We start from the raw sequence: 1,779 nt of genomic DNA, 5'->3' as shown, positions 1-1,779 counted from the left end.
CTTAAGCCTTATACTAATTTAAATACAGGTGTCTTGATCGAAAAACAACTGCCCCTAGTGTATTAAAAAAAAAACAAGTCAACCGTTTTCCAATCACAGAAAAGAGAGTTTACTTTTAGGAATATGATGACAAGACAAAAGTTATTGTCTTATAAAATGGCCAGGTCACAGTATCTAAACACTACACGGAGACACACAGGATGAGCTCTTGAATGTCAGGATTACTATCTTACCCACTTTGAGGAAATATATCGTCACATACTTAAATCCCAAATTATACACAATTGGACAGCGACCACCAATATTTATTGGGTAACATGACAACTCTCGAATGTGTCCATAATTTTCCTTCGTACTATTTTAGGATTATATTTTCAGTTTAATAAAAATATTATTATTATTAATGTCCTTCTATAAGATTCTGTTGAAAAGATCACAGGCTTAACAGGAGCCAGAAAACAGTTCTACACTGTTATGTGTCATGTTTGTATATCAGAAAATATGCTGCCTACTAATGTTAAAAAAAGACAATGTACTTTTAAAAAAATATTAATGTATTAATCTCCCTTTCTATGTTTTCCTTTAGGGTCACAGATGGACAACCTGACATTTAGATACAGCGTACTCTTAGTGGAAGGACTGAACGTTACACCTCAGTCAAGCCACCCTGCCTTTATCTTTCTTCTGATTGCTTATGTGGTAATAATGATATTTAACATTGGGATTGTGATTCAGATCTTGGCAGAAAAAAGTTTACATGAGCCCATGTACATTCTATTCTGTCAATTACCACTGAATGATGTGATTGGGGCAACTGTTGTTTTACCACGCATGTTGAATGATATTTTAACTGATCCCTCCGTGCGTTACATCACATACATGGAGTGTGTTTCTCAAGCTTTTTTTTTGCATTTGTATGGGGCTTCATCTCACACTGTACTCATGATCATGGCCTTTGACAGATATGTGGCCATTTGCAATCCATTACGATATTCGTCAATAATGACAAACAAAATGATTATGAAATTATCTGCAGGAGCCTGGGGTGTTTCTTTTGTGATGGTGGGGATTCTGATCGCTCTGACTGCACGTCTGTCTCACTGCAGATCAGTCATACAAAATTACTTCTGTGACAATGCTTCACTGTTTAAACTGTCCTGTGAAAATGTGGTGATCAATAATGTGTATGGATTGGCTTTTACTGTCGTGTTGCTTACCTTTTCAATTGGGTGTACAGTAATGACATATCTCAGGATAGCGATCGTTTGCATAAAAAGCAAAAACAAATCAAGAAACAGCAAAGCCATAAAAACCTGTCTCACTCATTTGGCGGTATATTTAATCATGTTGATAACTGGATTCATCTTTATTGTTCTTCATCGTTTCCCTGAATACACTGAAACGCGAAAGTTATCAAGTGTAATGTTATATGTCATACCACCAGGCTTGAATCCCTTAATATATGGTTTACAAGCTAGAGAAATACGACATAGCATTTTTAAAATTTTTAGGAATAAAGTATATACTAAATAATATTAACATGCTTTTTCTATCATAAAATTAAGCGTCAATGTAATGATGTGTAGAGATTTTCAAATCAAACATACAAAATTGGAACATACCACTAGCATTATTTTTTTTCTATATACAAATGTCTCATAAATATTTACATATAAATTAAATATGTGAACATATTCCATATGTGAAGTCTTGATCAAGATTATATTATGAACACACAAAAATGAATTTTGCGTCAGAATTTTGTCCAATTTTGTGAAA

The 1,779-nt window shown here is 33.7% G+C and overlaps 1 protein-coding gene across 1 annotated transcript; it reads left to right on the top strand.

Moving 5' to 3' along the window:
• The first annotated feature begins 594 nt into the window (after positions 1-594).
• On the top strand, positions 595-1,533 carry LOC130408035 (olfactory receptor 52N5-like). Its single transcript, XM_056731439.1, has one exon. It carries the CDS (start codon positions 595-597, stop codon positions 1,531-1,533), a length of 939 nt encoding a protein of 312 aa, XP_056587417.1.
• Positions 1,534-1,779: the final 246 nt, after the last annotated feature.

The sequence above is a fragment of the Triplophysa dalaica genome, chromosome 19 (assembly GCF_015846415.1).
Source record: "Triplophysa dalaica isolate WHDGS20190420 chromosome 19, ASM1584641v1, whole genome shotgun sequence".
Taxonomy (NCBI): Eukaryota; Metazoa; Chordata; class Actinopteri; order Cypriniformes; family Nemacheilidae; genus Triplophysa; species Triplophysa dalaica.
This window is presented reverse-complemented; position numbering and strand designations above follow the sequence as displayed.